This window comes from Saimiri boliviensis, chromosome 7 (genome assembly GCF_048565385.1).
Source record: "Saimiri boliviensis isolate mSaiBol1 chromosome 7, mSaiBol1.pri, whole genome shotgun sequence".
Lineage (NCBI taxonomy): Eukaryota > Metazoa > Chordata > Mammalia > Primates > Cebidae > Saimiri > Saimiri boliviensis.
Genome location: NC_133455.1, coordinates 10,011,856 through 10,024,989, shown reverse-complemented (window position 1 = coordinate 10,024,989; position 13,134 = coordinate 10,011,856). Strand labels below are relative to the sequence as shown.

At 48.0% G+C, this 13,134-nt stretch overlaps 1 protein-coding gene across 5 annotated transcripts in view; it reads left to right on the top strand.

The window, feature by feature from the left end:
- Positions 1-7,376: 7,376 nt before the first annotated feature.
- Positions 7,377-13,134, top strand: part of HIP1R (huntingtin interacting protein 1 related) — a 34,759-nt gene continuing 29,001 nt past the window's right edge. For 2 of the 5 annotated variants that reach the window (XM_074402109.1, XM_010342763.3), the window contains exon 1: positions 7,377-7,638. In XM_074402109.1, the coding sequence (XP_074258210.1) occupies positions 7,582-7,638 (57 nt within the window). In that variant the 5' untranslated portion in view covers positions 7,377-7,581. Of the gene's footprint in view, positions 7,639-7,990; positions 8,218-13,134 lie in introns of those variants that run through there. The other 3 variants (XM_039471733.2, XM_039471734.2, XM_039471732.2) reach the window with 2 other exon arrangements.

The following is a 13,134-nucleotide window of genomic DNA, read 5'->3' as shown; positions in this document are numbered from 1 at the left end:
CAATAGCTTATCAGAGTCAGGTCAAAATATTTGAGAAATAGTATTCTCTCATGGTTTTAGCTCTTGACTTTGCTGTGTAAATAGACGTAAAGTGCTTTGAAATAAAATGTGACTGGAAAATAGCTCCTTGGTTACTCAAGGTCTTTCCGTCCCAAGCTGAGCAGAGCCCCGTCTTCCTGGGTCTATAGCAGTCTCACCTACTTACACAAACAAAAGCTTGCTGGCAGATCAAGTTTTATATGCATTTTTAAGAATCCTAAAGACTAAAAGCACTTCCGTTTTAACTTGTAAAGTAATTTAATTTTTTAAAGAATATACTCTGTGCCTCTGTCTTTTCTGAAAGAATTGATCAGCTTCAGTCAATAAAAGATATTTTTAATACTAAAGAAAAAATATGTTTCCTTGGTTTCTTTTCATTTCACAGGAGTAAAATAAGGAAGGTCCATCGCTTTAAACTGAACCTGGCAAGTTAATTTCCTCAGGAATGGGAATGTATTTTTTTAAGCATTGCAGATATCAAAGTTCTATTGTACTGAATAAATGCCCCTTTGTTAACAGGTTTCAGTGTTACTTCAGAGATGATTTTCATGAGCGGGGAAGAGCCACCCCGTTTAGCCTTCTCAATGAGGGTGCTGAAAAGAGAAGTTGGGTGAGGTTTGGTTATGCTCTTTATCAATGCGCGCTTTCTCCCTCAGGCTGGGCCGTCCACAGCAAAACTGAGAAAGGTATAGTTGATTCGGAACCGCCGCCTGCCAAGTAGAAACCTAAAATGTCCTTTGGGAGGCTGACTTCCAATCTAAGAATCAAAATATTAAATTTTCTCCTCCTTCTTATGATAGGTTCATGGCTGCACATTAACTTGCCTGGTGAAGGCAACACTGAATAGATGCTAAATAGGAGAATTTCAGGGAACTAAAGGATGTGAAAATAATTAAACAGGCTGGGCACGTGGCTCACACCTGTAATCCCAGCACTTTGGGGAGGCTGAGGTGGGCGGACCACGAGATCAAGAGATGGAGACCATCCTGGCCAACTTAGTGAAACCCCATCTCTACTAAAAAATACAAAAAATTAGCCGGGCGCGGTGGCTCAAGCCTGTAATCCCAGCACTTTGGGAGGCTGAGGCGGGTGGATCACGAGGTCGAGAGATCGAGACCATCTGGTCAACGTGGTGAAACCCCGTCTCTACTAAAAATACAAAAAATTAGCTGGGCATGGTGGCACGTGCCTGTAATCCCAGCTACTCAGGAGGCTGAGATAGGAGAATTGCCTGAACCCAGGAGGCAGAGGTTGCGGTGAGCCGAGATGGCGCCATTGCACTCCAGCCTGGGCAACAAGAGCGAAACTCCGTCTAAAAAAAAAAAAAAAAAAAATTAGCTAAATGTGGTGTCACGCGCCTGTCGTCCCAGCTACTCGGGAGGCTGAGGCAAGAGAATTGCTTGAACCTGGGAGGCGGAGGTTGCAGTGAGCCGAGATCGCACCACTGCACTCCAGCCTGGTGCCTGGCGACAGAGCGAGACTGTGTCTCAAAAAAGAAAGAAAAAAAGAAAATAATTAAACAGGATTTTATGGCTAAATGTATTTTAGCTCATAGAATTATAGTACCTGTAACACCTCTTGTATCCCACCACCTTATTGTTCTATATGAAATTCAACAATGAGAAATCTCGGCCAGGCGCGGTGGCTTATGCCTGTAATCCTAGCACTTTTGCAGGGCAAGGCAAGTGGACCACTTGAAGTCAGGAGTTTGAGACCAGCCTGGCCAACATGACGAAACCCCGCACTTCTTCATCCACTCAAGTGCTGATGGGTGTTTAGATTGCTTCCACCTCTTGGCTGCAGTGAACACCGAGTGCAGGTAGCTCCTCACCTAAGGTTTGAGCAATTTCTGTTAGAGAGGCAGTCTCCTTTTTTTTTTTTTTCTGTACTTTAATGGATGCAGAGAGGCAGTCCCATAGCATATTTGAAATAGTTACAAGATAAAACTAGATTTAGCATTTATGTTTTATCACCGACATTCTTAAGATCAACACATCCGAAGAGGAGGCAGATGAATTATACTACAATCAGCCTGCCAGGAATGATCTCAGCATTGAAAAGACTGAGCTCTTTTAGGGTTATTTTTAGAATCCATGAACAGACTTTTTAAAAAATTATTTTACTTTTAGTGACGGGGTCTCATGCTGTCACCCAGGCTGGAGGGCAGTGGCACCATCATAGCTCACTGTAGCCTCAAACTCTTGGGCTCAAGTGATTCTCCTGCTTCAGCCTCTCAAGTAGCTAGGACCACAGGCATGTACTACCATGCCTGGCTAATTTTTTTTTTTTTTTTTTTTTTTTTTTGAGATGGAGTCTTGCTCTGTCACCCAGACTGAACTACGGTGGCATGATCTCAGCTCACTGCAACCTCTGCCTCCCAGTTCAAGAGATTCTTCTCCCAAGTAGGCTCTTGAGTAGCTGGGACCACAGGCGCAACCTACCACACCTGGCTAATTTTCGTATTTTTAGTAGAGACACGGTTTTGCCATGTTGGCCAGGCTGGTCTTGAATTCCTGACCTCAGGTAATCTGCCGACCTCGGCCTCCCAAAGTGCCGAGATTACAGGCGTGAGCCACTGTGCCTGGTCAAATATTTTATTTTTCATAAAGACAGTGTTTCACCATGCTGGCCAAGCTGGTCTCGAACTCCTGGCCTCAAGCAGTCCTCTCACCTTGGCCTCCCAAAGCTCTTGGGATTATAGGCATGAGCCACAGCACGCACTTGGCCTGTGAACAGATGATTTATGTATTTATTTTGAAGAGATGGGGTTTCACCATGTTGCCCAGGATGGTCTCAAACTCCTGAGCTCAAGTGATCTGCCCACTTTAGCCTCCCAAAGTGCTGGGATTATAGGTGTGAGTCACTGCTCCTGGCCAGTGAACAGATTTTTTAAAACAGAAATAGAAATACCCAGCTGGGCATAGCACTTTGGGAGGCTGAGGCGGGCAGATCGTGAACTCAGGAATTCGAGACCAGCCTGACCAACATGGTGAAACCCTATCTCTACTGAAAATACAAAAAATAGCCAGGCATGGTGGTACACACCTGTAAATCCCGGCTACTCAGGAGGCTGAGTCAGGAGAATCGCTTGAACCTGGGAGGTAGAGGTTTCAGTGAGCCGAGATCACACCTCTGCACTCCAGCCTGGGTGACAGAGTGAGACTCTGTCTAAAAAAGAAAAAAGAAAACCCAAAGACAAAAAATTTTGAATTAAGATAATACATAAACACTAAAAACAGTTTTACCCCAAAAGTACCAATAGAATGCATAGAATTTCTTGGCTGTGTGGGATAGGGTTAGCTCCATACATTTCAGGAAGGCGGCTGAAGACTCAACCTTGCTATGTTCTGGCAAACTGATTCTGGAGTTTTCTTTTGTGGCTTTGTGTGGTTTGACACCTGTAGTTGGGTGGTGGGTTTCCAGTGGTGTACCTTTGTTTCTCTTGAACTGTTTGATGACGATTTTGTTAGGACACATTGCAGGAAAGTGCATTATCCAAAGCCTTCAACAGAATAATCTTAGCAACTTCCTGTGTGGTAAAGAACGGAGTGAATAAGATCAAAATAAGAAACCAGACACATTCATCAAGACTGCAGTCAACAAGGAAGTTTAAAAACCAGAATGGAGCCAGGCACAGTGGCTCATGCCTGTAATCCCAGCACTTTGAGAGGCCTAGGCGCAGATCATTTGAGGTCAGGAGTTCGAGACCAGCCTGGCCAACATGGTGAAACTACCTCTCTATTAAAAATACAAAAATTAGCCGGGTGTGGTGGCAGGCACCTGTAATTCCGGCTATTCAGGAGGCTGAGGCACAAGAATCACTTGAACCTGGGAAGCAGAGGATGCAGTGAGCTGAGATAGAGCCACTGCACTCCAGTTCTGGGCGATAGAGCAAGACTCTGTCTCAAACAAACAAACAAACAAACAAACAAACAAAAAACACCCAGAATGTCTCTGAGAGATGTTGATTGAATGAAGAGTGTACATGAATCAGTCCTCTAAAGGATGACTGACGTCTGGGTTCTCAGCCAGATGCATGCTTAAGAAACCCAACGAAAAAAGAACCAAAGAATTTCGAGCACACAGTAGGTGCTTTGCTGGCTACTGGAGACACAACAGTGAGCAAAGCAGACAATCTAGTGGTAGAGACAGACCAAGAATCCCATAAATAGGTCACGAAAGACTGGTTAGCGCTATGAAAGAAAGCTTTGAGATATGATGACAGCTTATCATAGGGACTCAGGTGAAGGGCAGAGTGTTCAGGGAACACTTCCCTGAAGAAGTGACACCGGAGCCAAGAGTTAAAGACAAGTGATGCTAAGTAGGGCGAACAGGAAGCAGAAGAGAATTCCAGGCAGTAGGAACAGCATGTCCAAAGGCTCTGAGGTGGGAGGGAGCATGACGAATCTGGGACCTGATGGGCCAGGATGGTGCAAGATGAAGCCAGGGACAGAGGCTGGGCCAGATCATGCAGACGAGTCAATGAGGCAGTGCAGGTGTGGCAGCATACCATGCCGGCCAGATGATGTAAACACTCCTGTGTGTCTTGGATTTTTCCTTAAAACGAGGTCTCATTTCTATTCCAAATGCTTTGCTTTCATAATAGGGGTGAGCAGGAATTCAACAGCCCTTGAGATACACCAAAACGGGACCCTGATTCTGATGGCATGAAGAATCTCAGATCCAGAGCAGTGCCTCCTGCCTGTAATGCCAGCACTTTGGAAGGCTGAGGTGGGAGGCTGACTTGAGCCCAGAAGGTTGAGGCTGCAGTAAACCATAATCCAGCCACTGCACTCCAGCCTGCGTGACAGAGCAAGACCCTATATCAAAAAAAAAAAAAAAAAAAAAAAAAAAAAGCCGATCAGTGACAGGGCCAATAGACCTGCCTGAAGATATCAGAGAGAGACATGAACCAGAACAATTAAGAGTGGGGAAGTTTGGGCCAGGTGCTGTGACTCATGCCTGTAATCCCAGCACTTTGGGAAGCCTAGATGGGTAGATCATCTAAGGTTGGGAGTTTGAGACCAGCTTGACCAATAAGGTAAAACCCTGTCTCTATTAAAAATACAAAAATTAGCCAGGCTGTGGTGGCACATGCTTGTAATCCCAGCTATTCAGGAGACTGAGGCAGGAGAATCACATGAACCCGGGAGGTGAAGGTTGCAGTGAGCTGAGATCGTGCCACTGCACTTCAGCCTGGACGACAGAGGGGGACCCTGTCTCAAAAACAAAAACAAACAAAAGAGTGGGGAAGTCTGCATCTTTTTGTCCCCAGTAATGCTCTTTGGTGAAATAAGCTGTATGTTGAAGTATACCAAAAGATGGGGTATTTTTTTGGGGGGGTTTTTTTTTTTTTCTTTTTTCTTTCTCTTTTGTTCTTTTTTTTTTTTTTTTCTATTTGTTTACTCACTTTTTCAGCTCTTCATTTCACACACATTTATTGAACATTGCTCTGTGCCAGGTGCCCCGCTAGGCACTGAGTGTATGAAACTGAGTAAGACACAGTGGCCCTCTAATAGCTCCAAATCTTACCTACAAGCACATAAAATACAATTCCTTAGAGATTTATTAGGAGAATGCTCTCGGGTCCCAAACAGCAAGCCCGAGGTAGTACAGTGATGAGTCACTGGCCACAAAATGTAATACAAATGGCATGGGTGTTGCGAGCACTGGCTTTGAAATCCGGCACATCTGGGTCTGGATCCCGAACGCACAGTTTACCAGTTGTGTGAACCTGGGCTAAACTCTCTGAGCCCGAGCTTGTCTGTTGGTCTGTAAAAATATCAAGAGGCCAGATGCAGTGGCTTCAGCCTGTAATCCCAGCACTTTCAAGGTGGGCAAATTCACTTGAGCTCAGTCTGGGCAACATAGCAAGACTCTGTCTCTACAAAGAAAATTTTAAAATTAGCTGGGCATAGTGGTGTGTGCCTGTAGTCCCAGCTCCTTAGGAGGTCGAGGTGAGAGGATCACTTGAGCCCAGGAGGCAGAGATTGCCATGAGTTACGATTATGCCATGGCATTCCGGCCTGGGTAACGGAGCCAGACCCTGTCTAAATAAATAAATAAATAAATAAATAAATAAATAAATAAAGCTGTTGATGCTTTATTATTATTTATTTATTTTGGGACAGGATTTCACTCTGTTGCCCCAGGCTGGAGTGCAGCGTGATCTCAGCTTACTGCAACCTCCACCTCACAGGTGTAAGTGATCCTCCCACCTCAGTCTCCTGAGTAGCTGGGACTACAGGTGCACCACCATGCCAGCTAAGTTTTTTGGTATTTTTTGGTAGAGATGGGGTTTCATCGTGTTGCCCAGGCTGGTCTTGAACTCCTGAGCTCAAGTGATCCTCCTGCCTCGGCCTCCCAAAGTGCTCAGATTACAGGCGTGAGCCGCTGTGCCCAGCCTCATACACAAACAACTTGAAAGAAGACTAAGTGAGACACTCTTTAACAAATGTTGAGCCTGGTGCCTGGCACAGTAATAGACGCTATGATTATTTAAAGAGCCTGTTGCTAATGGGAAGTCACTGTGGCAGATGTGCTAGACCCAACAGGGCTGTTGCCTGGTTGAAAAGGGACGCTGTGTATGCGTGAAGGGTCACAGGAAAACCACTTTTGTTCCATGTGGAAATAGGAGTGTGATAAACAGCTGGAGTACAGCAAAGAAACCCCTTTACTATGGTCTTTATTTCACCACAGCTATTGACCAAGTTGCAGAGGATTAAAAACCCTTTACATGTAAAGGGTTTAGCCCAGTGTCTGTCAAATAATAAGCATTCAATACGTATTAGCTATTGTGATTTTATTGTTGTTCTGGTAAAGAAGATTTTAGTGATTGGAATTAGAGAAAACAGGATTAATTTCTCCTTTTGATGGAGTGAGAGAGCCTTGGCAAATGTACATTTTGGGGTCAGCTCTAGCTATTGGGCTGGAGGGTGAAGACTCAGGTTAAAGAAAAGGGTCCCTGGTCTCAGACAGGTTACAGTCTCACCAGGGAGACAGGGTCAAGCTTATGTGGGCATCATTTTCCTTCTTACGGTAGGTGATCTGTCCCCCTTCAAAAGCAAGGGATCTTTACGCACGATTCCACACCTGCATTCTGATAGGAAAGGGAAATAGTAGAAACAAAATACTCATCTGAGAGCTATGGTTAGGGAGGACTCTGGGCTTTTATTTTTTTACTTCAGTCTTGTAACCAGTAATTTTAAGGGGAAGCCAATAATAATAATGTTTTTTAAAAAACCTCGTGCCACCCCCGGCGGCACCTCCTTGGTGTACTTTGTCGTTCAGATCCGCTCGCCTTCTGTCCCAGCCTAATTCCGCCTGGCCTCAGCTCCCATTGTCCCTGGCGCTGGCGAGGTGTCGGGTTGCGGAGCCGGCTGCGTCTCTGGAAATGCATCCTGCATCCCCGCGAGGATAACAGCTGCAGCTACGTCGGAGATGCACAAAGAGGGGAGAGTGTCATTGTGTGCGTTTTGACACATACATTAAGACCAACAAGGACAAAAAAGAAGCTTGTCTGTGCTGCCACGGACCAGACTCATGGAGGCCAGATTTTCTCCAATTAACCAAATCTTGCCCTGGTGTAGACAAGACTTAGTGAGTTCGGGGAAGGAGAGGGGAGGGAATTGGCCGGGGTCCCTACCGGAGGGAGGGATTCCGCCTCCCCCTCCCCTCTTCTCCGGGTTTAGGGAGGGGATTAGAGGTGGGGAGGAGCTGGGGGCGTTTGGCCTGTGCCCCAATCTGGTGAGGGGGGTGGGGTTGGAGGTGTGTGTGGGGCGGAGCGTGTGCCGGGGTCGCCGCGGGTCGGGGTCTGGGGGCGTGGGGGGGAAGGGCGTGTCCCGGGGTCGCGGGGGGTGGGTTGGAGGTGTGCGGGGGAGGGGCGCGCCCTGGAGTTGGGGGCGGGCACGGCGTTTGCGGGCGCAGTGGGCGGGGCGCGCAGCGGGCGGGGCGAGGCGGGCTCCTCCCCGGCGGGCGGGCCCGGGTGCGGCGCGGCGGCCTCGAGGTGCCTAGGCAGGGGCTGCCCGGCAGTGAGGCGCCGAGTCGCGCGGACGGAGCCGAGCGGGAGCGGTCGGTGGCGGCAGGATGAACAGCATCAAGAACGTGCCGGCGCGGGTGCTGAGCCGCAGGCCGGGCCACAGCCTGGAGGCCGAGCGCGAGCAGTTCGACAAGACCCAGGCGAGCGGGCGGCGGGCGGCGGGCGGCGTCCCTGTTCACTCGCGCGCGAACCGCTGGGGCCCGGGAGGCGCCGGGCAGGGGCAGGGGAGCGCGCGGGAGCAGGGCCTGGGTCCGCCTGGGCGCTCCGGGAGCTCCGCGGCCGCCCCCCTCCGGCCTCCGCGGCCCGAGCCGCCCGGCGCGCAGGTGAACCGGAAGCCGCGCTCCCCGCTCCCGCCGGGCGCTCGGGCCCAGAGGCGCCGGGGCTGAGGGGGCCCGGGACGGAGGTGGGACCGGGGACCGAGATGGGGCCGGGGACGGAGGTGGGGCCGGGGACCGAGATGGGCCCGGGACGGAGGTGGGACCGGGGACCGAGATGGGGCCGGGGTTAGGTGTGCGCGGGCCCAGCGCGCGGGGGGCCGAGGGGGCCGGGGGTCCAGGTGCTCCCGGGGCCGGCGCGTTCCGACTCTGGGTCTCCGCCCTTCGGTACCGCTGATTGCCGGCTCCTGCCGCGGTCTCCCACCCCCTGAAACTGATGCCCCCACGGGCAGTTTCCTTAAAGGAAATTCCTTAAACTCCCAGCTTCCTTCTCTCGTGAGTGGTTTCCCAGGGCTGCACAGTCTCCTATTATTTGCTGGGTGAAAAGCTTCTCGTATGTCGCCAGACTTGTTTGCCGGAGCGCAGCCCACGTATAAATAGGTGCACACCCCCTCATTAAACACCGGCGCCCGACAGACAGAAACTTCCTGGGGCTCCCTTCCTGCGCCTCCCACGCCTGCGTCTCTCCCAGATGATGCCTATCCTGGGAAGACTTTAGAAATTAAATAAGGCGCGGGTGTGCCTTTTGTGCTTGTGTTTGTGCCGGGGACCCGCGACGGAGACGTTGCTGCGTTTCTGGTTTCCTGTTGCTTTGTGTTTGACAAACTCTTGAAATAGTCTCAGGCTTGGGGGATGGGCGGCGGAGGGGGGCATTCTTGTTTATTTGCCAAAATAAGTCAACCAAGACTGAAATGGCTGAAAAATTTTACTCCAGAGATAAAGGAAGCCAGAGGACCCCTCCCACCCCTAGCTAAAGCAGGTTGGTGACATTTGCATTTGTGGCTATTTGCAAGTTCCGTCCCACTTGTCCTTGCGGAGAGCCCTGACTTCTGCGGTTGCCTTCACATCTAATTAGCAAATGCACTTTACAACAACTTTCGTTTTGAAATGAGAGAGAACGCAGCAAGACCTTATAGCCTTTGTGCTTGGGATTGACCCTGAAAGCGATAATAAATCCTGAGGATATCAAGGCTTTAGAAATGCCAAGTGCTGGAACCCACCTGGCCGCAAATTATCAATTTATCCTTGTGATCATCATCACCATCATCTGGTTCAGCCCCGATAGCCCTTCATTGTAAAGTACGGCATTTAATTTAAAGTCATCAATACATAATTAATTGTGCCAGTAACTTGTAGATCATAGAAAACTTTAGTTGACAGACAGATCTGGATGTTGTAAGAAACTGTTTATTCGCTGAGTTTTAGATTTTTCTCGTGCTCTTGAGGTATAAAGAGGTCTGATTGCTACATGGAGGAGATGGAATGTGAAGGACCAAATTCATTGATCTTACGCTTAAATAAGAAGCCAAGGGCAAACTTCTTGAGTGTCAAAGAGAGAATCTGATACAGGACCACACATTTTGGTGGTTTGTTTGATACACAGGAAGGTGGAGGATTTTTGTTTTGTTTTGTTTTGTTTTGTTTTTGTTTTTGTTTTAGACAGAGTCTTACAGACTGTTGCCCAGGCTAGAGTGCAGTGGCATGATCTCGGCTCACTGCAACCTCCATCTCCCGGGTTCAAGTAATTCTTCTGCCTCAGCCTCTTGAATGGCTGGAACTACAAAGCGTGTGCCCCCACACCTGGCTAATTTTTGTGTGTGGTTTTTTTATTTTTGGAGACAGAGTCTCGCTCTGTCGACAGGCTGGAGGGCAGTGGCGTGATCTTGGCTCACTGAAACCTCTGTTTGCTGGGTTCAAGCGATTCTCTTGCCTCAACCTCTCAAGTAGCTGGGACTACAGGCATGCGCCACCACGGCCAGCTAATTTTTGTATTTTTAGTAGAGATGTTATTTCACCATGCTGGCCAGGCTGGTCTTGAACTCCTGACCTCAGGCTATCCACCTGCCTCACCTCTGCCAAAGTGTTGGGATTACTGGCATGAGCCACAGTGCCTGTTATTTTGCTCTGGATTTTTCTCAAAGGCTTAGAGGGTCACATGCAATGAATAACTTTGTCATGGGTGAATCTCAGAGGGTCATATACAATGAATAACTTTGTCATGGGTGAATCTCACAGGACTCACCCATTCCAGGGTCCCTTTTCTGGAAAAATGGAGTTTGTGTCCATTGTCTGGGTTTGCTCATCTTCGCAGTGACTTACTGAGGTTTTGTAAGAACGAGGTTTTGTACGTGGTTAATATTTAATTAGATCATTCCCAGAAATAATCAAGTGAGCCAGCAGCCAGGCCCCATGCTGGAAAAGGACCTGGAGAGCTGAGGTTGCTACTTCCGTGTCTCCTTCAGGACAGAAAATAGCACATCCAGTCCAGGGACCTGGCTTCCTTTGTAATACGCTGCCTGTCTTGCAGTGACCACAGCACTGTTGCTGTGCAGGAGCACTAGGCTGGCTTAGAATTTAAATCTTCACTAGCCTGCCAGCCTCCTTTCCTCCCCTGGGCTCCCGGGTCAGGAGGAAGAGAATTGCCTTCGTGTGAGCTTTTTTGACAGGACACACCCTGTTTGCAAATGTCTCTGAGGTTAGCACTCAGGAGTTTGAAGGGAGGCGATGATGTGCCTGCTGGGAGCTGGTGCCTGTGGTTGTTGCATGGTATGTGTATATAATCCCAGGGGAGTGTCCAGAAAACCAGTGTATGCTTTTCTTCCCCATGACTTTAGACCCTTTGGTAAAAAAAAAAAAAAAAAAAAAAAAAAAACCTTTTCAAAACAGAGGTGACAAACTTTATTGTCTTGTTGCTGTTGTATTCTGAATTAGAATACTACAAAATACAGCATGCCTGTATGTGGAACCTGAAAAACTGCCAGTATCATTTAAAAAGAGGGTGTGGTTAAAAAAAAAAAAGAAAAGAGGGTGTGGTATCATAAAGGCACTAGTAGGCAGGTAGACCTAGGTTCTAGCCTATGTCCCTGGGCAAGCTGCAGATTAACTCATAAATCTGTGTCCTTGTCTGAAAAAAAATACAGATCGTTCCATCTATCTTATAGGGCTGGTATAAGGTATAAGGGAGAGACTGTGTGGTAGCTGGAACCTGTGAACATGTTAATGACTGAGTAAGCCATTGCAGATAGAATTAGGGTTTCTTATCAGCTGAGATGGTCCTTGAGATGGGGTGATTCTCCTCGGTTACCAGGTGGGCTCAGCGTAATCACAAAGGACTTTAAATGTGGACGAGGGAGGCAGGAGAGGAGGTCTGAGTAAGGCAGTGTGAGAAAGACTCTGCTGCCTGTTGCTGGGAAGCAGCCACTAGCCAGAGAGTATGGACATCCTCTATAACTTGGAAAAGGCAAGGAAATTAATTCTTCCCTAGAGCCTCCGGGATAAAACACAGGCTTTCTGACACTTTGCTTTTAGTCCTGTGAGACCTGTTTTAGACTTCTGACCTCTAGAACTGGGAGATGATAGATTTGTGCTGTTGTAAGCCACTGAGTTTGTGGTGATTTGTTAGGGCAGCCATAAGGAACTGATACATCAAGTATGTAAACATGAAACAGCACCTAGGGCATAGCAGGGGTTCAGCAGATACTCGGCCACCCGGCTTTCTCCCTTCCCTCCCCTGCTGAAAAGTTTAAAATCTAGAGAAGAAAGCATCTTCGAAGCTATTATGGAGAAGAACACAGGAGTTCTTGAAATGCTCACGGGGAGTCCTGCCTTTTCCTGATCTATGAACCCTTCTGCTTCACTGGGCCTCAGTTTCCCCTGCAGGCCAGAGGATGGAGATCAAGCCCAGAAGATTCCTCTCAGGTTAAGATGAGAGAAACTCTTTACTACATTGCAAGGTCTCCGGCCACTGCTCAGTGAGCCAAGCCTGGCGGGTGAGCATTAATTGTAGACATAAAACTACCCAAGTATGAGGGGTTCCCGTGGGGCAGGGATTGTCTGGGGAGCAATATGTGGAAACAGTTCATAGATCCAGTTTTCCAGGTCGGTGAGATACGTGCTCGGCATCCCCCATGAAACCAAAATCCTGTAAACATTAACATTTATTGACATCTGGGTCTTCTCAGCCCCAGCGCATAGTAGAACACGGCTCCCCAGTAGGAACCAGAGGCAAGCCACGTGTGTACGTTTAGATTATGTAGTAACTACTAGAAAAGTCAACAGAAACAGGTGAAATTAACTATAATTGCATATTTTATTTAACCCAGTATATCCAAAATATAACCCTTTCAACATGTAATCACAATAAAAATTAGGAATGGGGGCCGGATGCGGTGGCTCATGCCTGTAATCCCAGCACTTTGAGAGGCTGAGGCAGGCAGATCATGAGGTCAGGAGATCGAGACCATCTTGACTAACATTGTGAAACTCTGTCTCTACTAAAAATACACAGAAAAAGTTAGCTGGGCATGGTGGCATGCACCTGTGGTCCCAGCTACTTGGGAGGCTGAGGCATAAAAATCACTTGAACCCGGGAGGCAGAAGTTGCAGTGAGTAAGACTCCATCTCAAAAAAAAAAAAAAAAAGTGAATGGGATAATTTACGTTCTTTTTCTCCTACTAAATCTTGGAAATAGGTGTGTATAGGACACTCAACAGCTCATCTCAGTCTGGACTCACCTTTCCAATACTCACAGCCACACTAGCCAGTGGCTGCTGTTCCAGACAGTACAAGTGTTAGAATCACCCGGTGGTTTGTAGAAAAGGACAATGTCTAGGTGTCTAGGAG